At 38.2% G+C, this 22,470-nt stretch overlaps 2 protein-coding genes and 1 long non-coding RNA gene across 4 annotated transcripts in view; 1 reads left to right on the top strand and 2 right to left on the bottom strand.

The window, feature by feature from the left end:
- LOC137164681 (uncharacterized) overlaps positions 1-17,208 on the top strand; it is a 210,377-nt gene extending 193,169 nt beyond the window's left edge. For both annotated transcript variants that reach the window (XR_010923157.1, XR_010923156.1), the window contains exons 3-4: positions 7,973-8,031; positions 17,072-17,208. This is a non-coding gene — a long non-coding RNA (uncharacterized lncRNA). The remainder of the gene's footprint in view (positions 1-7,972; positions 8,032-17,071) is intronic.
- On the bottom strand, positions 4,372-5,040 carry LOC137164709 (claudin-8-like). The gene has a single exon (XM_067565652.1). The coding sequence runs from the start codon at positions 5,038-5,040 to the stop codon at positions 4,372-4,374; it is 669 nt and encodes a 222-aa protein (XP_067421753.1).
- LOC137164680 (claudin-8-like) lies at positions 14,155-14,832 on the bottom strand. The gene has a single exon (XM_067565626.1). It carries the CDS (start codon positions 14,830-14,832, stop codon positions 14,155-14,157), a length of 678 nt encoding a protein of 225 aa, XP_067421727.1.
- Positions 17,209-22,470: the final 5,262 nt, after the last annotated feature.

Raw genomic sequence — 22,470 nt, 5'->3', positions numbered from 1 at the left:
ATCTTTCAATTAGGCTAAAATAGGAGCAATACCCACCTGACATTTTTTCAGTTCCTATTTTTAAAATGCCTATCCTCTCCTTACCCCTTTTTTAGCACTAAGTAATGATGTCAGATTTGTCAGTAAAATTGGGATAGACTTTTTTAGATGAAGCCAGATGTTAAAAAGGGAATGCTGGAGAGACCATTCTGACAAAATCATTCAGCGGTGGCTTTCACATAGATATTGTTTATTCAGATACTGTCCAAATAGTCATAGCTTGTATATTTTATTATTAACAACTGCGAGTTCAAACATCTTGGGATGACTTTGTCAGTTACCTTATCAAAGCTCATCAACTGAGTCCAGTTTTTGTAAGTTTGCTACCCCATCACAGCAGCAATCATTATAGGGACAGCACTGAGCACTCCAGCATTACAGTGAGTATTGTGTCCTTGATCAAAATGACATTTCTCCTTAAAACTTGACTTATTAGCTGAACTTGTTCAGTTTGCAGGTCTTATTATCTGAACCTATTAAGAAGCAGGAAAGATAAACACCGGTGGAAGTTTACTTTTCCATCACTCATGCACCCTGAACAGTACCTTAGACTTTCCCATTGTTCATATGAGGAACAAAAGAGAGTAAGAAGCCTGTTATAAATGATGGGCAAAATGTGTCAAAATAATAGCCAGGAAAAATGTCAGCCTTTTCTTTGAACTAAACCCACTATTTTAAGGACTGTAAATGTTGGGGATAAGTATTTCAATTACCCCATTTGTGCTCCACCTTCTTAGTACAATCAGCAGAGTCCTGCACAATCAGCTGGATGCATATACTAAAAAAAAAATCTGTTTCCCCTTTGTTTTAATTTCTTCCCTAGAGACCAGTGGTCTCTTTCTACCTTTACTGATGTTCCAGTTGCAAGATATCATTCTCTCAGCAGGTCTGGAGGCATCTGCTGGATCCAAGCCAGCTGCTATAGTCAGACCTTGTGTGCCACAAGGCTCCTTTAGGTCAGAGGTATGCAGTGAATTCAAAGGGATCTCAGAAATAGGGATGCCTCCACTGAGTGGCTTGCCTGGACACAACAAAGAATGTTGGAGAAACAAGGGAGACTGATGCATCAAGAGGGGGAATGTAAGCAAGAGGATGGTCTTGTGGATCAGGGAAAGATTGAGAAAAGGGGAGGGAAAATGCAGGCTAAAGTAATGGAATGTAGAACTACATGAAACACTGAGTCTACATCATGGGCAAGATGATCTGTTGGAGGAAGGGAAAATCAGCAGGATTTATGGAGGAAGGGAAGAATAAACATTGGTAAAGAGCTTAGGTCTGATTGAATTGAGAGGAGGCGGGGAAGGGGGAGTGTGGATGGGGAAAAAAGCATTTGACATGATTGAGTGTGCTGAATGTATTAAGAATTCATCTCCTTGAAAGCTCATGCACTGACTTCTCCCAACTTTTCATCTAAGCATGTTCTTCCTAAAAGGATGATTTGCCTTATTTGCTTTTACTGTTTGAACATTTGTTAAAGTAGTCATGTAATATCAACTTATTACAGAATTTGTACTCAAACTATCAGACCCAACTGAATAAACAAACTTCAATGTGTGCATAAACTGGGGTTTCTCTTCCTCCAGAATAAAGGAGGGGGATAACAGAAATGCCACTCTGCCCTTAGATTGCATAGTTACTGATTAAATTTAAACCAACTCCCATTTAAGTCTGAGTCTTTTCATTGACTTTAATGGGGGTTATTACATACTTAATGTAACTTTATTGTTGCTTTCCAAAAAAATTCTTTGTTTATGTATATCAGTAGAATATCAAAGAAAGTATGCATTAGTTTGACTTAAATCCTGATTGATCCATCTTTTCATGATGATCAAATATTTTGCTAAATCATACATTTTTCCATAAAGTGGCTATCTTGGTTGTATTTTGATTGCCTTACTTACTCTAGATTTTTTCCCATTCTTGAGATAAATATATATTTCAGAACCAGCTTTTGAAATTTAGTCTTGTTCCAGGAAGCTTCTTATATATCAGTCTTAGAAGTTGTCAGTAAATTAGTTTTTAGTATTTTATTTCCCAAGGAATCAGAGAAATTGTGTTTATTATATAGCAAATTCTGAGATCTGGTGAATAAACAAGACTAAATCAGAAAAGCACTGGCAATGAGGAGATTAAAGCACCCTTCCACTGGCTGTAAAGAAAAATATTAATTCACTTTAATATAAAAAAGAGCAACAGTAAAAGAAAAACTGCACTATAAATAGATATATATTATTTTAAATACATAACAATTTCTCAGCTATTAACTGTCATTTTCAAAATGTAATCACAAATATTTACATGGATGATCACATCAAGTTATTAAACTAAGTATTTAATATTGACATTTTAAAAAGTAGCAATAATATAGACTTGGTCTTAAGTTCACAGCAGTTGCAGGGAGTGTGAGGGGAGAAGAGGAATGTCGCTGTACTATCTTAAAAGTAAATACATCCATGTTGTGAGTCCGACATAGTCAAAGCACAACTCCCCTTTGGGGTGCATGAGGGACCTACCTGGTTTTTAGGAATCATGGTAAGTCATGCACAGCCAACCTGTGAAACTTGTTAGTAGGGGATGTTGTGAAGGCCAAAACCATAACCAGGTTCAAAAAAGAATTAGATAAGATCATGAAGGATAGGTCCATCAATGACCATTTGCCAAGATGGTCGGGGATGCAACCCTATGCTCTGAGTTTCGCTAGCCTCTTATTGCAGAAGTTGGGGATGAGCAACAGGGGATGGATCATTCTGACTGCCCGTTCTGTTCATTCCCTCTGCAGCACCTGGCATTGGCCGCTGTTGGAAGACAGGATACTGGGCTAGATGGACCATTGGTCTAACCCAGTATGGCTGTTCTTACATTCTTAATACCTTGACACATCTACATTTGATGGTGCTTGTTCTCTGTGTTCTTCTTTTTTAGAAAAGCATAGTCATTTGTACCTTTATTCAGATGTTGCTGGTATCCTGTCCTCTCCCTGCAACATGTAACTGTGGGTCTCCATGTTTCTAAGAGCTGGAGTAAGGGAGTATCATTTGCCCCTAGATTTCTTAATTCCTCAAAATGTGGTCCTGAAAATGTTATTCCCTTGTAGTGCTGCTATATGAGGCCATTTCTTACTAAACTGAACATATGTCTGTTGTGTGAATTGGATTGGTTTTTGCAGTTGTCTTCAGCTGATAGGTGAAAAGAAGGTCTTTTTTAGAAAGGTCATCCACAATTCACACCAGAACCCAAGGGCTCACTCATTTCCCCTTCCCCACACTCTCTAGGCCCCGTGCTGCAGTTTCCATCATTCCAGTCAGGACAAAACTTTGAACAGAGCAAAATATGCTGTACCACTGAGTATCGGCACTAGTCCCACTCATGATTCTTTTGGAAGTTCCTGCTGAGGCAATCTGCAAATGTGTTCATTACTGTCATATGGTGCATGGCCAACAGGGTGATTTAATGTCAGATGCACCAATTCCAGAGCTTGACTGCCTCCATGCAGAGTGGGGCAGACCTTGCACTTCCCTGTTGATGCAGTACACCATAGTCAGAACTCTGACATGCCCAGTATGGATGAAAGGCAGAAATCTTTTGCAGGCGTTGAGCACTGCTTAATATTTTGAGGAGACTGACATACAGTTTGCACTCCTATGGAATCCAAGAGCAGTGACCAACCTGGTTGTTCAGGTGCACTCCCCAGCCCTGTAGAGGCATCCATAATGAATGACTGTGTGTGGCAGAGTAAGGATCATAGAGGACCACTACACACAGTCTCCTTGATTTCCCACCAAGTAAGCGATGCTAGGATGTTCTGAGAGACTAATATTTGTTTGTCCAAGATATCTCTGCTCAGAACATAGACTGTCTGCAACCACGCCTGGAGGCACCAAAGATGGAGTCGGAGAGTAGATTGAGTCAGCCAATAATTATTTAAGGACAGTAGACATGGGGTTAAAAAAAGTTAGTTTTATAATTGTTAAAACACAAATTGTCAGTATCACATGTCAAAATATAAAAAGAAAATATCCTCAAATCAAACCCTAATAAATTCTCAAGTGGCATTTTTCTTTCTTTGCCTATCTGCATATTTTGATTATTACTGGTGGAAATATTCTTTTAATCTGTTTGTGTGTGTGAGTGTGGTGAAATCTACGTTTACTGACATGTACCAATGAAAATCTAATCCTTCCAAGCCTAATGATAAATAATAATAAAAATATATAGCTAGCAGTGAATTACAAATGAACCAGACAGCTCCTACTTTACCCACTTACAATTCAAGGTAGGCATTAATGTCCAACCATACAAATCAACATGCTAAACAGAAAGATCACAAAGCATCTAGACATAAGAGTGCATGGTCGAGGGTTTCGTTTCCACATGTTCAGACTTGCGCAGTTCATCGCAGGCACGTGATGAATACCTACACGTTCTAGTTTTGTCAGCACAGCTGTAAAGGCTACAAAATATTGCTCCTCCAATAATGAGAAATGCTGAGTTCACCCAGCCTAAGTAGAGGGCAGCCCCCAGGTCTCGTTTCAGTGCTGCGTGGACTGCTGGATTATAGAAGTCTCTGATGATGTTATTGGCAGTCCAAGACACAGGTATCAGAATTAGAATCCCAGTTAGGATAAAAATGATTCCAGCTGCCAGCAGAATGTTACTCCGCACTTGCTTGTTGTCCCCAACACACTGTGTGCACCTCATGCCGATAATGGCTATCAGAAAGGCAATAACTGACAGTATCATGGCAACACACATCAGTCCTCTGCATGCTTCTAAAACAGGTGGGAGCGCTAATACGGTGTCATAGAATTTACACTGCAACTTGATATTGACTTGACTGACGCAATTCATCCATAGCCCTTCCCAGATGGTCTCAAACACCACAATGTTACCTTCAATGAAAGCAGATACTCTCCACTGAGGCATGGCAGCGATTGCAAAAGTCCCAACCATGCCGATGCCTCCAAGTATCAGGCCTATGATTTGCAGTGTCCAGCAAGCCATGTTCCTTCTGTGACAGGTGCACCAAAAAAAGTACTCAGGCAAGTGTTTGGAGATAGATTCTTTCTTGCTCTCTATTTCTTCCTGCAATAGTTGCCTTGTATACCAAAGTGACTTTGAAGCAGTTTCAATTTGTATTACTGACGTTCAAATAGGCAGCTGTCAATTTTCTGACTGAGTAGAAGGTCCTGCTATTTATTTGCTTTGATATTTAAAGACCGCTGACTAGAGTGCTTCACAATCAGGCCCAACAGCTTTCCAGCCAATGAGAGGCTAGATAGGGTGTATCTAGCAATATCCTGCTTGACTTCACTGTTTCTCATGTGATTATTTTAGTGATGCTATAATTAAATACGTGGCAGGGTCCCCATTATAGAAAGTTAATTACAGGATTAATCATTCCACAGCAAAACTGCCTCTGTGTTGAAATGCCGAACATAAGGTGTTAACCCAGGACTTAATTTCTGTCTTGTAAAATTTTACATAAGTCAGATCAGTCCGATTCTATGATGAAAGCTAAAATTGGACTTAGGGTGGGACTTGAATGCTTTTTGCTCTCTCCAACATGAAAAATATTTGATTTAAAAATAAAAAAATGTAAAATAAAAAAAAATTAAAAACCCACAAAAATTAGCAGGCACTTCTTTAACAGTGATTCCTGGTTTTGAAAAATGTAAAAGTTAATCATGGAATTAGGTAAAGTAGGCTCAAATGTTGTAATCAACATCAAAGCTTTACTTAAACAGATGCATAACTTATAAGGACACCAAAACAAGTAGCTGGCATCATTTCATAGCTCTTTCATTTGGGTCTGGAAGGAAAGGCCACTTACAGGAAATAATCCTCTCCGTGACTTCCTTCCTATTAGCAAGTGAGTGTTTTCTGTTACAATACCTTCTTCTAGCAGGGGAGAAAAGCTCTCCAACAAAATAAGAAGGCACTAATTATTCCTTCATATGATAGTGCTCGCCTATTCTCTAACCACTGGACAATACTTACAAGATAGCTTAGTGGGTCGGGATATCTCCTACAATATATAACTTGCGCTGCTCAGAGGACTATGAGCCAGGTCTCCTGAGCTGTAATCCTGTCGCTGGAATGGTTTGGTGTGGTTTAACCTCTCGCACTCTTTCATTTTCCCATCCCTGACTGGAATTGATAATATATAGCTACACACATATCTTGTGGAGATTAGTTCATTTTTGTTAGGACAGCTCTTTGACACACATGGCCAGATCCTCGGCTAGTTTTAAATCGATGTGTATCCACAGAAGGCAGTGAACAATGCCAGTTCACACCAACCAAGGATCTGGTCCATAAAGTGCTGTCTGAGAGCTATATATAATGATTTTTGAGTTTGTTGGCTTTATGTAAGTGTGGAAGGTCAAATGCAGCCCTTGGTTTTATTTTATTTTTAATTTAGTTACATCTGAAGGTGCTTATACAAGTATTTAAAATACTAAAAATAAGGACAAAAATCCATAATAAAATGACTTTGCCTGTGTTGGCTTAATAAGGGCAAAAAACCCTCTCAGCCTACCATCACTAATTCAAACTCTAATAGATCAAGGAGGGACTGTAAATAGTACTAAACATTGGAAACTGATATTCTATACCTGTGTGGAAGGTCCTGTAGGGGGCTCTGGCCAAATAATTTTGGGTCTAGCAGCAGGAACCACAGGGTGACCTAAAATCTCTTTGATTGAGATGCACTGTTTGACACCAGTATAGTGCTCTTGAAGTTCTAAGCATTTTTTTTTAACATTCTCTAATTCTCAGAACAGACCTATGAGACCTATGAGATGAGTATCACTGTCCCTATTCTACAGATGTGGAAGGTGAGGTGGGGAGATTAACGGACTTGCTCAAAGCCCCAGAGGGAGAGGTGTCAAAGCTAAGACTAGAAGCCAGGTGCAGGAGCCAGGTTGCTGCTTCCTAGTCTTGTATATTGAGTGTTAGACCATGCCTCTAATCTCAGGCAGGATCTCACTTATACAGTAGATATTAGAGCTTGATGAATTTTATTTTGTCACAAAAAATTAAAAATTTTACAGGCTTTGAAACAGAATAATTTTTCTTTTCTTTCTCTCCCGCCCCCCAACCCCCCCCCCCAAAAAAAAAATATTAACGAACATTTTTATTGAAAATATCAACACTGGTATTGAAAGGCCATCTCTGGAGGGGAAAACTGGTAGTTCAAATAACTTAAACCAGCTTTAGTAGATACCCAAGTCTAAGACTTATCATGCCCAGTGCCCCGATAACAGATTATCTACTTAGATTGTCTAAAGCTAGGTGTTATAGTCTTGTGATTTTGGAGGGTCCACTGTTGAGGTCATGCATAAAACTACACTCTGGTGGTCAGAATATGATTTGTGTGGAGATAAATTGCTCCCAGAAAAACTTTAGAAAAATGTATCCCATGCCATTTTCTATAGTCATTGCATCCAAAGTATTTGAATGCTTCTTCTAAATTGTCACCACCTAAAGTAGATGACATCACAGTGTATATGTGTAAGATAGATGTAACCACACTGACTCTACTTATGTACTATCAAATGATAGGATAATTATTGTCATTGAGCCCTGAGGGAATGAAAGGAGGAAAGGAAAACCGAAAAGTGGGAGGATAGAGACTAGGTGTTGTTCCTGGCATGTATACAAATAGCTGAACTGGAACTGAACCATTGATGGCATGCTTCAGAAAGGTAATAATTAGTTACATGAACTGTGTGTGTCTTTTTTTTTTTCTTCTTCTCTCACTAACATACTAAAAATACAAATGTTACCCAAAAAATGACAATGGAGATGGGATTCTCAGAATTTCCATGGCCTGATCCATTTAGGCAGTTGCAGGATGATTCCTTTGTGCCCTGGACAAAGTATGCAATGTCCTTTAAAAATTTTCTAGTCTAATCTATCTAATCTATTTCAGGCATTTGAGGCACCTGTCACCTTGGTATCTAAGACTGGAGGGCAACGGTCCTCATAAAGGTAAATATGTTAGACATGCCATTTTACTGCTTAAGTAGAGAAGACCAAAAGATTCTGGTGATGGACAGCACCCATAATACTTAAAAGGTAGGAAAATAATTACAATATACATTTTGGGCTTTTTGAGACTATGTTGATTGAACCATTCCCATTCTGCTGTTAAAAATAAAATGAGGGAGAATCCTCTAGTGAGGACCTTTATGAGAGCTAGCAGCAATGTATACAGTCAGACCAGTACTGGATGAAATGTTGTGAGACTAATTAACTGAAAGAATTTTCTGTGATAAAATAAGTGTTTACTCATAGATCAAAACGTTACAGTACATAATTGAACTGGCAGTCACGCAGTGATGGCACAAAACACTATGGATTTTGTGCTGGTGTTGGAGCCTGTAGCAACAGCATTTTGCAGCAAGGCAAGCTAGGTTTGCTTTGGCACTGGATCTGCTGGCATTCCCCCAATCAGTATGACTCTGTTGGTTTCTAGGGTGGATACGCTGTCTGTGACTAAATATGCTACTGCTTGATCCTGAACCCAGCGTGTCCATGTTTGTTGGCTGCTTGGCCCTATTTGTTGTCTATAATGATACACCTAATGGAGTCCTGCATTGTCTGTGGTTTGTCAAAGTGGCAAATATGGCCTCCTTCTTCCAGGACCCTACACATGTTTCCTGTATTGCATGTGATGGTTCGCTTGGCAAACCCCTGTACAGTGAATGGGAACAAAAGAATTAACCAGCATTGGATACCCTGGAATCAACAAAGAAACATTTCTATGACATTCTTGATCATTTAGTGTACCAGATAGCAGCACCAATTATACTGTGCTGGAGTCTGAATCTGATACTTTATCATCCAGGGTATCTGTCACAAAACCTTTGAAAGGGCCTTGATTTTTGCAGACTACGCCACAGAATATAATACTTAACATCACAAAGAGAAGAAAAAAGATATGGTGTCAGAGTCACAGATAATTATTAGTTTTGAGTGTATTGTATAGAGTTAGGATGGTGAGAGAAAAGAGGTAGAAAAGATTAACCAGAAAATGGAAGGAGGATGGCTCTGGGGATTGTTACTTTCAGCAGCTTCAATACGTCAGAATGGAGGGAGAGGAGTCCTCACTACTTCTGTTGCTTGTATGTTGTCGGAGGTGCTGGACATCATCTGGTGAAGTGTCCTTGCATCAGCTTGTGTGATAGACTGTGGCATGGGAAGGAGAATGAGGACAAAGGAATACATGTATCTGAAAGGAGTCCACGTCCCCAGAGAGGCCCATTGTTAGCTAAGGAAAAGAATCTGAAAGTTTGCAGGTGTACAGAGTCTAGAGTTGTGAAAGGGAACAACTCTTCTGGTCCCAACAATCCTCCTCTGTAAGGATATCTAGGAAGGCACAGAGCAGGGGAATTTTGAAGTCTGGGAACTTTGTTGCTCACATTACTTTTTACAAGCTGTGCATAACTTCATAATTCCATACCTTTCTCTGGAAATGATTCTACAACACAGATGTACATTGGCTGGTGCAATGAAATTGTCCCTAGAAGTACTGTCTTCCAATCAAGGCACTTACTGAAAATACCATCTCAAAGAGCTTAATGATATTACTTGGCCGACTCTTCTCCAATGTTAATTTAAAATATAATAATCTTGTATATTCAATTTATTCGCACAAGCAACCTCTTTGGTCATTTCAGTTGTTCCATGACAAACGCTGAAACCACAACATAAGGGATATGGGTCTGAGAGTAATGCAGGAAAATATTATCCTGTATGTACATCTGGTGCAGGGGGAGCATTTAAGAGATGTCTTAGTTTAGTTTGTTTTAGGTGGGTAACATACTATTGTGTCACAGTAATCTGTGTTGTTTATATTTATAAAATGGTATCTATAAAATCTGTCATCACAAAACAAAACATTTTGGGCCAGACTGTTGTGACTGGCTCTTAAATGGTCTTGTGGGATGGTGAGAGGAGGAAGCAAGGTGTGTGTGTGTTTACACACAAATACATCCCATGCACTATGAAACTCGGTCAGATATTGAACTTAGTCCAGATTATGCCTTACAGCCACAATACAGCCCTTTTTATACAGATGATCTTATTAGGTTTATAGAAAGTTGATAACTTCCCAGTATATGTTGGGTAATTTGTTCATATACAGAATTGCAAGGTACCACATGATTGAGACTCAGGTGTACAGTTGTGCCTGTGAATCTATATAATTTATCTGTTTACATTTATTCAATTGGCTGTTAGCCATGTTTGAAGCATTTGAAATTACTGTGTCTACAAAAAGGAATTTCTGAAACTGCAGCTCTGCTGGTACGGTTACTAGTATACACCTGCCACCAGCAATTTTACCACTTGTCTTCTAGCTCTAATCTGTATAATCTAATCTAAAAAGTGTATAATAGTGGTTGCATCATTGCTAACCCCAATTGGCTTTTCCACCTCTAGAACAACAGTAGGAGAATTTCAGAAAATCCTCAGTATAGACAAGGATTTAGTTACTGAATCATAAATCATTGAATGAAATCTTAAACCTTCACTTACCCTTGCCTGGCACCTGGTGTAGTTATTTACGCCAATGCAAATCAGGTGCAAAATGCTACTCAACAGATTTGGTAGTATTCTACTCCCACTTTACACTGACATAAATAAATACACAAAGTGCAGGGCAGAAGTGAGCCAGGAATTTTATTCATAAGTGTCAAGCACCTATTTCCTAAATAATCTCTTCAATCTATAAACAATAAAGCATACGCTATTACAGGATAGAGTACCCGAAAGTTTACCACTAAAGCTGTATGGAGTTTGTTTTTCAAATTTTGAAAAACAATGAAGTAAAGTTATTTGAAATGTATTTCTTATAACTTTTATCCAAATATTCTGAGTGAGGAAAAGGGAAAGAATCCTCATATTTTGGTGTTTTAATCTAAATTTTTCAGCCAAAACATCAGAAACCAAAAACTATTAGCTAAAAACCAAAAATATTGATAAAGATATGCTGACCTAGTGTTGACTATATCTTCCATGATGCAGCATGGTTCTCTTCACTTCCTGAGTCACCAGGGTCCTCATGGAAGTCCCAGGGCTATAGTGAATCATGGGAGTTGTAGTCCAGCTCAAGAGTCTGGTCTGTAGAGGGGCATGAGGCATGCAAACTATAACTCCCATGTGTTACTTTGGCAGCAATTCAGAATAGAAATTTTCAGTTTTCTGCGGCAATGTTTTCTTTCTAGTTTTCCTTTTTTGACAAAAAGTCAAAATTTTCTGCTGAAAATGTTTATGGAAAATATTTTAACAGCCCTATTGTTGAGACTGTTATTAATTAAGGCCAAGATTTTCCAAAATTGGTGCCTGAAATACATATTTAGGTTTTTAAATAAGTCACTTGTTCAAATAAACTGAGATTAAACATGCATTTAAGCACCACTTTTGGAAAATCTTGGCCTAAGTTTACGTAAGTATGAGCTCAGCTCACATAACTTTATTCTGATTTTCAACTATTTTGCATTTCCATACATTAAGCTCAGGTTTGTTAACACTTAGCTACATGTACATCAAATAAAACTTAATGTTGCATTAAGACCAATGCAGTCAGATTTTACAATCAGTTGCTGTCCTCTTAGAATGTCTGGTTCTTCTGACTGAGGAAGCAGTCTTCTGTGCTGTGCATGGGAGTAATTTCATTCCTAATAAGGTTGGTTCACAGATAGGTCTGGATATATTCCCTTCTATAAGGACCTCTGCCCAGGCTACTAAAGATTTGTTTTAAATGAAATGATTTCTTTTAGTTGTCTTGAACACGTGATATACATTATTGTACTGGTGGTGAGGGGTCATAGAGTATATATATTTGTATAGTCCTCTGGTTTGGTGTAGGGATTCTGGGGGAGAATTTCAAAAACATTGAAGACCATTGATGAGACTTGTATATCTAAATCCTGTAGGCATTTTTGAAAAGATCTGTGCCTTTTTATGAGTGTTTATACAGTGCCTAGAGCATTGTGTGTTGCCAGAAACAAATGATAAATAATAGTTATATTGTATATGTTGAGCATTCTAAATATACAAACTTTTTATATTGCAAGTAAAAAGTTAAATTTATCTGTTTATTGCATTTAAGATTTTTACTTTAAATTCAGATAAACACTGTATGCATCCTTTCTATCACTTGATAATATAAATAATTATAGTACATCAGTATATATACGCCCTCTTGAGTAAGACCTTGCATCCTAATTAAAAGGGGTGAACTCAACAGATGATTTTATTAAACTCATTATTACAACCTATGAAACAGAACAGGGGAAAGTGTAGGAACAAGGTGCTAACATAGAAAGACATAATTCTTTTTTTTTTTCACAAAATTCATTAAACCGTTTGAAGCTATACATTCTTCATAGAACAACATTCTCAAAGTGCAGCAAATCAACACAACAGCTCCCTCCCCCAAATAAAATGATCGCCAATGGAAAAGATAAACAAAGAATGTAATAGAAATATAGGCAAGCTGTGCTGTATTGCATATGTAGTGCACATATGTATTACACACATTATATATGTACATATTCAGGAATCATCTTAAAAAATAATGAGGCAAAATAGAAATATATGTATTTAGACAAAGCTTAAAAAACATAACCTAAAATTATAAATAGATAATTCTAAAACAGCATGAGAATTTAGATTTCTTTAGCTCAATGCGAGTTGCATTGGTGTAACTTAAAGAAGAATTTGGTCCCTGATATTTTTCAACTAGAAATATCCTAAGACTAGAGTATGATAATTCAAACAGGATTACATGATAATCTTTTGACATAATATTTAAACCAACCCAAATTCTAAAATAGGGATCTCACTCTCTCTTAAACTCCACAGGTAAAATTCTGGTCTCACTGTGGCCAAATGGCAAACTTCTCACTAATTTAGTGGGGCCATGATATCACCTTCTCCCCTGGGTTAAAAGCCTTTACTATTCTCTGTTACTTTCAGTCATTACGGAGTAATTTCTGTAATTTCTATCTCGTTTCTATAGAATTCTATTGGATTCATTCCTATTACACTATTTTCCATAAGGTGTACACAGTCACATTATTAGACATCTAGTTTGCATTTTGCAAATGAACAGTGAGTAAAACACTGAAACATCCTTCTTTTAACCCCTTCTGGCTCTAGTCCTGCACATAGGAGACCTCTGCATTGAAGTCAGTGGGACTCAGTGCAGATGTAGGAGTCTTCCCACACAGGAGTCATTGCAGTATGAGGGCTGTATTAAACACCTATATTTAAAATGACCGTATTCTACAGTAAAGAATCAGAACATTGTTTTATAACCCTGTTGTAAGTTGTAGTGCTTAGAAATATTATTGTTGAATACCATCACTTTTAACAACAGGAATGCAAGCCAGTCTGATCTTTCACCTCTTCCAAAAGAGATATTAATTTACAATAACAAGGGTATTTCAAGGTAAATGTAGAGCAGTGTGTCTACTCAGAAACTTACATTCTGAAATAAGGGACATTTTTTAAACATTTTGTCCTCCCTCCCACTGCTGAGCTAATCCTTCACATTACCCTTCATTTACAGTGCATTAATCTCTTAGCTGTCGTAGTTCTTTTAAACAAGTACTGTATTCTCCTCATTCAGTCTTATCCCCCATTCCCCAGGAAAAAAAGGTGGTTTGCTCCATTTCTTCACAGCAATCAATCTGTATTTCATAACACAATAGAATCATATAAGCCCTTTTGTAATATGTGCCACATGAAACATAGTCCCAAAATAAAACCCCAAAACTTCCAAATAACTGTCCAAAAAAATTAAACATTCACTTTTACCTGGGTGCTAAATATTTTTAAAACAAATTGAAACTTTAAAACACCTATAAATGATAAAGGTATGATTTCGTCTCCTGTGATAAAACCTCATAATACATTCTGTGTTGCCATATTAGCGATGATGGAGTCCATAGATTTAACCATAGTCCATGAATTTAAGGATGGCTGCTAAAGTTAAGTTATGAAATACAAATAAAGTTTCCTCTGACCCTACGTGTCGCTCAGTGTGAACTTTGAAGCCCATTCACAAAGACTGACTTGCTGAGCTAAAAGAGCAAGAAGCAACTAGACATACTGACTTTTGGAATATGAGCTTTCGGTTTTCCTTTGCATGTGATGAGTTTTGTAGGATGTATGATGTGAAGGCACTGAGTACCTGTAGCTTCTGGTTTTCTCATTACAATGGCAGAAGCAACAGAATATTGCTCCCCCGGCAAGGAGACAGAATGCAGATACCCAGCCTATGTAAAGGGCCTCCCCGAGTTCTCGTTTTTGTGCTACATTGACAACCGGATTGTAGAAGTCTCTGATGATGGTATTGGCAACCCAGCACACGGGGATGAACACAACAATACCAGATATGATGAAGAGGACTCCAGCTGTCAGCAGAATGTAACCCTTGATTCGCTTGTTATTCCCAGTGCACTGAGTGCACTTCATGCCAACAATGGCTATCATAAAAGCAAGGAATGAGAGTGCTGAAGCAGAACACATCAGTCCTCTGGATGCCTGTAGATCAGGTGAGAGTGCCAAGAGGGAGTCGTACACTTTGCACTGCATCCTGATGTTGGCTTGCCTGATGCAGTGCATCCATAGTCCTGCCCAAATAGTCTCAAACACTATAATGTTGTTTTCAATGAAGGCAGATACTCTCCACTGAGGCATGCCAGTGACTGCAAAAGTCCCAACTAAGCCAATGCCTCCAACTACCAGTCCAACAATCTGCAGTGCACTACTAGTCATGTTTTCTTCTGAGATAAGTGCAGGACACTGAGATCCTAAAGCAGTTTCCTTTGAAGACAAAAAATAAGCAGCCGAAGAGACGCTTCTCCAAGATCGCTCTTGCTTATGCCAAGAAGCTTTTAAATAGATAGTCTCTGCTACTTCAAACCAGTTTAAATCTGGTGTATGCTGACTAGTACTTAGCTGCACTTCAATGTCTTTAAAATTCCACTGACTCAGGCAGGTGAACTGACCAATCAAGTGTAACAGCTTTCAAAGCCAATAAAAGGCTAGATAGAGCTGGGTTTGTGTAAATGAGCAAAGAACACAGAGGGAAAATATGCTCTACCATCCATGTTAAAAAAAAAACAAAAAAAAACCCCAACACTCATGTTTAACCCTCGCTTATTGTGTAAATGTTTTACATGTGCCAAGGAAATGGGCCAGTCTTTGTAATGAGAGGACACACAATACTTATATGTGCACGGGTGGTGCAGGTTATATGGGTAGAGAATATTCTATCTACCTCAAAAATCTGCTTCATCAAAGTGCCAGAAGGAAAGCTAAGGATACATTGATTGCTACAGGATTGCTGCCTTTACTTGGGAAACCATGCTTTTGTATTCTTGTGATCCTAGTGACTGTAATAGTTTTTTCTGAAGATTCAAGGAAAATACTGCTATGATATAGTCAAGGAATAAGCTAACCCAAAAAGAAAACATGACACCATGAAGTAAAACAGATGTCATATCAGAGGATAACCAAAGCTGCAAAAGACCATTTTAAGGGTCTAATAGAATAATAAAAAGCCCCAGTCCTAGTAATACTTATATACTTACATATCTTTACACAGGTGGATAGTCCAAATGAGTTCAGCAGGGGAATTCAAGCATGTAAAGTTATTCATGTGCTTAAATGGTTACAGGATCGGAGGCACAGAATGGAGTTTTTAGTTAATGCAGAAAAACTTTTCCGCACTTGAAGCTAAACTAAAAGACTATCTCTAACCTAGCCCCATGGAGAATTTCAGCTTTGAAAGTAAAATCATTTCTGAGTTACCTATATGCAAAAGAAAGTTTTTCAGTAATTGGAAAGAAACATAATTTCAACTTCATAATTGAGAAATAGCTACTAAATAGATCTTGGTCTGGTTTCTGCACCCCAAAAATCATCTTTGGAGTGAAAGAAATCCTAGAAAATCTCAGCATCAAAGGAATTGAGGGGGGGGAAGGGGAGTCAGAAGCAACAGAAAACATCAGTGGAAAATCCAGAGGAAACTCCCATGAACACAAGAGACTTTCTCTGGTTTTTATACCAGTGTAAAGAAGAATTTGGCCTGATATATGTATGTATCTTTAACAGGGGTAGTGAAGCTGCAGATATGAACTGAAATATATGATTATAAACTACTGCCCCATATATTGAGGAAGCGACCACCATATAATATCCCCAAAGACAGGTTAATGATATTGCTCACTGGAGATTTGTTTTCTCATCTCTTGTTCCTCTTTTATAAATTTTCCAAAGTCACAGTAAAATGCCAGGTTGAGCCGATTGTTTAGCACAAGTAGTTAGCTACAATATGTTACAATAGTTACTTTACAATATGCTTTACTTTACTTTACTACTTATGCTAAACAATCTGTTCCACCTGGCATTTTGCTGTGATGCTAGGAGTACCTTTCCCAGACCTGAAGAAGGAGTACCCTTATCAGATCTGAAGCTTTATGTGGCTCAAAATCTTGTCTCACTCACCAACAAAAGTTGGTCCAATAAAGATGTTATCTCATCCACCTTATCCCTCTAATATCCTGGGACTGACACAGCTACAACTACACTGCATACACCAAATACTTTTGACCTTTTTATCTGCTAAAAGGCTTAATGCATCCAACCCTGACCCAACCTCTCATTCCTTGAGTCATGGTTTGTTTCCAAGTTATCTATTTAGTTATTCCCTTTCCCTTATGTTCTGAAATCACAGCTGTTACCTTTGCCCATACTCTAGCCCAGAGGTAGTCAATTATTTTTTTTGTCAGGGTCCAAATTTCTTGGTTGAAGTATAGTGAAGATCCACACTCCAGATAATTTTTTTTTTAAAGATAAGTAAATAAAAGATTTTGGGGTCCATTCAAAAGCTTCCAGTGGGCCAGATTTAGCCCACAGTCTGCCTATTGATTCCCCTGCCCTAACCCAATGGCACTGGGTACCTTTCTCTGAAAAGTGCACTTACTGTGATTGTGTCCCTTTTTGTCTACAGTTCCCAATGCCTTTTTTGGAGTCCAAGAGCTATTCAATCAAGCCTTCTCAAATGAAACTTGCTACAGTACTCTGCAAATATCTGCTCCACAGCGAGGCTACACTGTACCCGCAATACTCTGCTTGCCCTGCTTTTTCTCTGGCATAAATGTTGTTACAATTTTAACCTTTGTTTGTTTTTAATTTAAAAATCCACCACTGATAGTTGAACCCATTTCTGCTATCTCTGATAGCAATACATGGGCATGGTCTAGTGTTCTTCTTTGTTAGTTAAGGTTATTGCAATGCTAACACAAGCACCAAGTCATCTTTGACTATCTCAGTCCTTTTCACTCTGGTCAGGTGCCCTTCTCTCTCTACTGGTCTTTGATTCTCTGGTCCCAAGTGTAGAAGAATGGATAGTGCCATTCCCATGTGGGTCATTCCCATTCCTATCAGGGAGTGTATCCCAACAACCAGGAAGCATCCAGGCTTTGGCCATGTTCTCCCCTCCCTCTCATCCAGAATTCACCTTTGGGTTGAGAGCAATCCTAGAAAATGTCAGCACCAAGGGAATTTGAGAAGAAGAAGTCAGAAGCAACCAGAAACACCAGTGATAATCCAGAGAAACTCCAGTGAAAACAGTGGGGTTTCTCTAGATTTATACCAGTGTAAATGAATGAAGAATTTGGCCTGATGTCTGTATGTAACTTCAGCATGAGTAGTGACGCTGCAGATATGAACTAAGATTTATGATGGTAAACTAGTGCCACCTACAACTCCTAGCTGTCTGGGAGGTGTCATTTCCAAGGAGCCATCAAGCCAGTGAGTCACAGATTCAGTGACTCACACTGGGCCAGATTCTGGTCCCATTTACAATGGTATTAATTCAGAATAACACCACTGAACCCTATTGTATTACTGTAGAAACCACATGAATTACTATAGTTTTAGACATCTGTAACTGGAATCATGCTCAGTTATGTGACGAGCGACCTGTCATATTGCGCTATAAGTGATGCAGTTTTCAGGAAAGAGCTGCGGCAAAATTAAGTGTGTGGATTGAAGTTTTTGCAGGGCTTTCTGAAATTTCCAAGCCTCAGCTAGTCTTAATCCACCCCTGCCTCAGGACATATTCAACCAATGAGAGTTTTTGTTCTGTTGATGCTTGTAATCTTATTCAATTTTCTTGCTCAAATTTGGTGAAATTCGGTGTAAAAAACCAACAAAAACAGGTCTCCTAGCTCCTAAAGTAAGAATTAAATTCTGCTGATAGAACAATTGTGTTTTAATTCACCCCCCAGATTCTTAACTATTATTCCAAAAGCAGCACTCTCCAATCAGGATTACAACTCATCAGGACACCAAAAATTAAGAGGTACCAATGTTCTCATATAAATGTGCCCCTGGCTCTTGACTATGTCAGTCTCGAGTGCACAGTAGTCTTGGAGCCTGAACCCAGAGCCCTTTGATGTCAGTGGGAAAGTCCCAATTGAGTGACCTCAACAGACAGATTAGATCCTTATTGAAATGTATTGATACCACTAAAATGGATTTAATATGTACAAATAAGCAAGCTCTTTAATAACATAGCAACAAAACTGATTTTTCTTGTAGGCTATTGAAGTTGTAATTTACAGGACATGGAAAAGGAATTAGTTGAGCAAATATAATTTAGTTGCCTTATTGATTAATATACAAAATCATTAAAGCTTGCCATATAAATTCAGGGTTAAGACTGTGCCTGCATCAGGCCTCCAGGATTTGCAGAATTTTAGCAGGATTTACATTTATTTTTCCTTATTTTATATAAAACTAATTCAGGAAGAAAGAGTTGAACAATCTTATTTGGAGGAGTTCTGGAGTGCATCTGATTGTTTACAAATATAACACAGGAAGGGATGCACATCATAATTCTCAGTACTTGTTTTTGTCACTTATTCTTGTATTGGTGTAGTCAAACATGCAATTATAAATCAAGGATAATTTTAGGTACCAATTCAAATGTCAGGAGTACCTGTAAATATATAATCAGACTTTCTAGTTGACCACTGTCCTGAGTACCTTATTTCATTATAACTAGAGTATATACAGTTCATTTACATTTGTACACTGCAATTTTCAAAAGAATTCAGCATTTGCCTAATTCTGCTCCTATTTGAAGGCAATGATACCCATGATCATACTGAAAATTCCCATTTGTGACCAGCAATTTTTAAGTATGAAACGCACATTTCTCACTGCTCCTGGCAGAAAAAAAGAAGGAAAAAGGTGGCACATAACTCTTTACATCCCACCTCCCCTAGTTTAAACACTGAAGGGATATAGTTTTTGGTAACTTAGGGCAATATAAAAAAAAGTGAGATTGAAAAAAATACCTAAACTATAATTAAATAGTTCCAGACGGGTAGCCGTGTTAGTCTGTATACAGCAAAAACAACGAGAGTTCTGTGGCACTTTAAAGACTAACAGATTAATTTTAATATTAAATTAAATTAAATTTGTTAGTCTTTAAAGTGCCACAGAACTTGTTATTTTTTTTATAATTAAATAACTCAGATTAGTTGTACACTTCCCATCGTGGCTCATACAACCCTAGAAGGCATAGCTCTTGAACACATAGAAGAAGTTTTGCAAACTTTGAGAGGCACACATTGGTCATTTAGTCATATTCATGGAGTGAATCCCATCATTGCTATATAGTCTTCAGAATTGCTTTCCTAAATGTGCTGCCTCCATTAAGTAGAGTACGTGGAGAGATTTCACTTTTGAGTTAATTTGGTTTGGCAGCTGTAATAAGAGAGGAAACAAATTTCCTTAATGGCTTATGAGGAGGGAGGTGCAGAGCAGAAAGACGTGTGTGCAAGAGAGAGAGATCAGTGATCAGCCAGTTTTGATTCCAGATATTATGCTAGAATTTCTGCACTTTAGGACACAACCAAAATTGATGCACTGCAGTCCACAGTTTCCAGCATAATGGGGGAATTAGCTACTTAGTGTGTGTGTGTATATATACACACTTTTATATATAACTTTTTCTTGAAGTTGCTCATAATATATTAAAGAATAAACATATTCTAAAGCAATTCCCAGTCTTTCTGCCTGATGCATGAATTGCGTCTCCCAGACCATTCTTCCATCACTCTTTGTTCTTTATAGAACAAGTCAATAAGTCAGTTCTGTGTACATGAAAGAGCAAACCATTAGCCTTTCTCTGCTACAGTAAATAGTACTGACATTGAGCAGTACCCAAAGTAGGTCAGATGTTGAATTTCCAGAAACTGGAGTTGTTTCTGAGTGAACTTTTGCACCACATCATGGGCAGGAATTTTTTAACAAATAACAGCTGTACCATTTAAGCAACACTTTTCTCCTCTAACTTAGCAATGATACCCTGACTTTCTTTTTTACTTAGCCCCTGTTTAATTAGATGTTGAAGCTAGTAGGAGTCCTTTGAGTAGTTTGGGCTTCCATTGGATACAGTTCACTGGGATTCTGGAAATTCTCCATTGCTATCCATTCAGCTCATTCTTCCCCACTCAGCACCTCAATCCCTGTCATTTATTTGCTATTATTACAAACATTTTTAATAAAATACATAGGGAAAAAAGTCTATTAAGTGTAACATGCTTCTCATTCAGGAACATGTGACGATTACTGATTTTCAGAAGCAGTAAGCACTTACAGCTTCAGCTGGTGCCAGAGGGAGAGGCAGTTGCTCAACACTACAAAAAATCAGGCCTCAAATCAATAGCACTTAAAAAAAATTCTAATTATCTATGTTCTTACAGAAAAGAAAAGTTCTGATGTCAGACCAGTTGTTCAGCATTTTCTTTCTTGGAGGGCTATTATTACCTTGTCTGCATATGTGTATTAGTATTTAGCATGCCCCAGGTATACTGTAATCTGGCAGTTTTTCCTTCAAGATATTTTGCCTAATGTGCAAATCATGAAAAACTAGTTCAGCATATACACTGCAAGCAGAAACAGTCCCACCCATTCATAACCGGCTCCACTGCAGAGTCACATGTTGCTAATCTAGGCAAGAGTTGCATCCGTATCATGGCTCTCGACCAATTGATAGTAACAAAGGTCTAGCAGCTAGCAAACGGATCAGGGAACAGGAGTGTAACAAATAACTCTTTGTGCTTCTATAGCATGTTTTGACTTAGGAGCCCAAATAATTTTACAAACATTAATTAGCAGCTTCATTTCCTCCTGCTCATCACCATCTTTGCTGATCATGTTATGACAGTTTCCCTTTGGTTATATTTTATGTTTCTCAGTTTTAGCCTGTGTTTGTGTTTTGAAGTGCTCATGTGATGGGTTTGCTTAACTAGGAATGAGATGTTACTGAGGGGGAAAATTTGGTCTGAGTGGAATTTTCAAAAGCATGTGCCATGACTTTAAATGGAACTTGCGATGGTAAGTCATTTAGGTGCTTTTGAAAATCCCACCATAAATAGCAAGCAAAATGTTCTGGGCATAATTCTCTGTTACCCAACACCTGATGTAGTCATCTGTCCTTGTGCAAGTGGTTATATTCTGATACCAACTTTGCACAGGCGTAAGGGCCAGACTTTTAAAGGTATTTAGGCATCTAAATCGCAGGGATTTCAGTAGGAGTTAGGTACCTAAATACCATTAAAATCTGGCTCTTAATGACTTCCCCTGGGTACAGGTCCACAGAGAATCAGAGTAACAGACAAGAACATCTTTAAGCATGTAGGATAATCTTCCTAAGGGAAGTGATGGAAGCCCCTTCACTTGGAGCGATTAAAATTAGCTGGAGAAAAACACTTGTAAATGTACATTAGGGAATGATCCTGCATGTGCAGCGAGTTGGACTTGATGATATAGTAGGTTTTATTCATCTCCAAATTCAATGAGTTTAAACCTCCATTCTGAGACCTTCTATGTGTGTGTGGGGATTGGTGGGGATTTAGAAACTCATTTCTCACTTAAAATACATAAGACAAATGAACTAAACCAATTTTCTTGGGGTGAACTGAAAGGGAACATGTAGGGCTTTTCATAAAGCCACATCTTTTATTTGGGTAAGAAAGTGGTGAGCTTCCCCGTGTAAAGTCCTGGGATGAATACATTTCTTAAATTTGGGGGGCGGGGGGGAATACACACGTCTGAGCAATATGGTTAGGGGACAGGTTTAAAATACATGGCTTCCACTTCCCAGTTTATCAGATGTAGTTAGGTGGTGGTTGTCTTAGTAAAACTCCAGTGCAGCTCCTGGAATAAGCCTACCTTTTAAAAAATACCAGATCTTCTTGTCCTGCTCTGGAATGAGGATTCTCTGTCAAGAGTGACTAAAAACTGTGAGAGTGTCCAGTCTGAACCCTGTAAATTTTAGCACCTCTCCCCCATTCTGATTCCAGCTCTGTCCTAGTACAGTTAGCTGTTGTT

The sequence above is a fragment of the Emydura macquarii genome, unplaced genomic scaffold (genome assembly GCF_026122565.2).
Source record: "Emydura macquarii macquarii isolate MOO-44397 ecotype Brisbane River unplaced genomic scaffold, CSIRO-AGI_Emac_v2 contig_2681, whole genome shotgun sequence".
Classification (NCBI taxonomy): Eukaryota; Metazoa; Chordata; order Testudines; family Chelidae; genus Emydura; species Emydura macquarii.
The sequence above is the reverse complement of the archived record's forward strand: the minus strand, read 5'-3'. Positions and strand labels throughout refer to the sequence as shown.